The sequence below is a fragment of the Entamoeba dispar genome, genomic scaffold (genome assembly GCF_000209125.1).
Source record: "Entamoeba dispar SAW760 scf_1105229461539 genomic scaffold, whole genome shotgun sequence".
Taxonomy (NCBI): Eukaryota; Evosea; order Mastigamoebida; family Endamoebidae; genus Entamoeba; species Entamoeba dispar.
The window spans coordinates 1-1250 of record NW_001854743.1 but is presented as its reverse complement, the minus strand read 5'-3'; the positions used below and the strand labels follow the sequence as shown (position 1 = coordinate 1250).

Sequence of the window (1250 nt, the reverse complement as noted above, 5' to 3'; positions counted from 1 at the left end):
TAGTTCATTATCTAGTTGTTGATATAATAGAATATTTGAACAAATACTTATCAAAATAAAGTATGTACTCTCTTTAATATTAGTTCTAATTCTAATCATTTAGTACTATCTCTTCTAAATATTTCCTTAAAGTTATCCTTAAAACTATATCACTATTAATGGACTGTGAATAATTGAATTACTCTGCCTTAAAAATCACAAAATAATTTTAACATAATAATTATTTATACTTACACATTGAGTTTATTTCTCTAGACCTTAGCTTTATTTACTTTAAAAAGAAGAGTGTTTTATCTTCTTCTTATTAGTCTCAAAGAAGTCCCTGAGAACTACCAGAGTATTCTAAGACAAAACACAACATTTGAATATGAAATTGTCTTCACTCTAAAAAAAATTGAAACACTTTGAGAAATAACAAAAGATAAAAAAAATAAAGAAAATAACTAAATTTTCAGATGAATAGCGATTACCCTGCAACATTTCCTGAAAGATATGAAGTAAAGGATCCGTTAATTCTTGAAGCCAACTCACCAATTGATAGAGAAAAAATACAATTAGTTTCGTGGTTAAATCAACAGTTATTAACAGACAAAAAGATAACACAAGAATATAAGTATATGCCAATTAAAGAAGAAGGGAATGATTTTTTTTATGCGTTGAGTGATGGAGTTATAGTTAAACATATAATTAATAAATTTTATAACCAATATAATATTGACGTTAAATATGGGAAGTCTGGACTTATTTCTAAGAATGCTAATATCACTAATGTTATTAAAATTGCTAATATTATTCTTTCAAAAGGAGTTACTATTAGTGAAAGTAATTTATCTTCTCCTAACAAAACTACAGCATCATTAGTATTAGGATTTATTTGGATGTTATTTGATAAATTCCAAGAAAAGAATATTAAATTATCTATGAAAGAAGAAGGAGCTGATGTTACTATTGAACAATTTATGATAAATTGGGTTAATAAAGCACTTGAAGAAGAAGGAGTTGATAAAAGAATCAATAATTTTGGGAATGACATTGAAGATTCAGAGGCATATCTTTATTTACTTCATCATTTAAATAACAGTTGTTCATTAGAAGCATTAAATAGTTCTAACTTGAATGATAGAGCTAAAAGTGTTCTTGATAATGCAAATCTTTTAAATGCAGGTTCATTTGTTGAACCACAAGATATAGTAAATGGAGATAGTAAAAAAAATCTTAGATTTGTAAGTAATTTATATCAAATAGTAAAT

At 25.4% G+C, this 1250-nt stretch overlaps 1 protein-coding gene across 1 annotated transcript, besides 2 other annotated features; it reads left to right on the top strand.

Moving 5' to 3' along the window:
* The first annotated feature begins 199 nt into the window (after nt 1-199).
* Nucleotides 200-229: a sequence feature (AT_rich).
* Nucleotides 230-455: 226 nt separating this feature from the next.
* EDI_019870 (fimbrin, putative) lies at nt 456-1250 on the top strand (the record flags this gene model as incomplete). Its single annotated transcript, XM_001738590.1, has 1 exon — nt 456-1250. A coding segment is annotated over one exon (795 nt), but the record flags the coding sequence as incomplete, so codon positions are not given.
* Nucleotides 682-703: a sequence feature (AT_rich).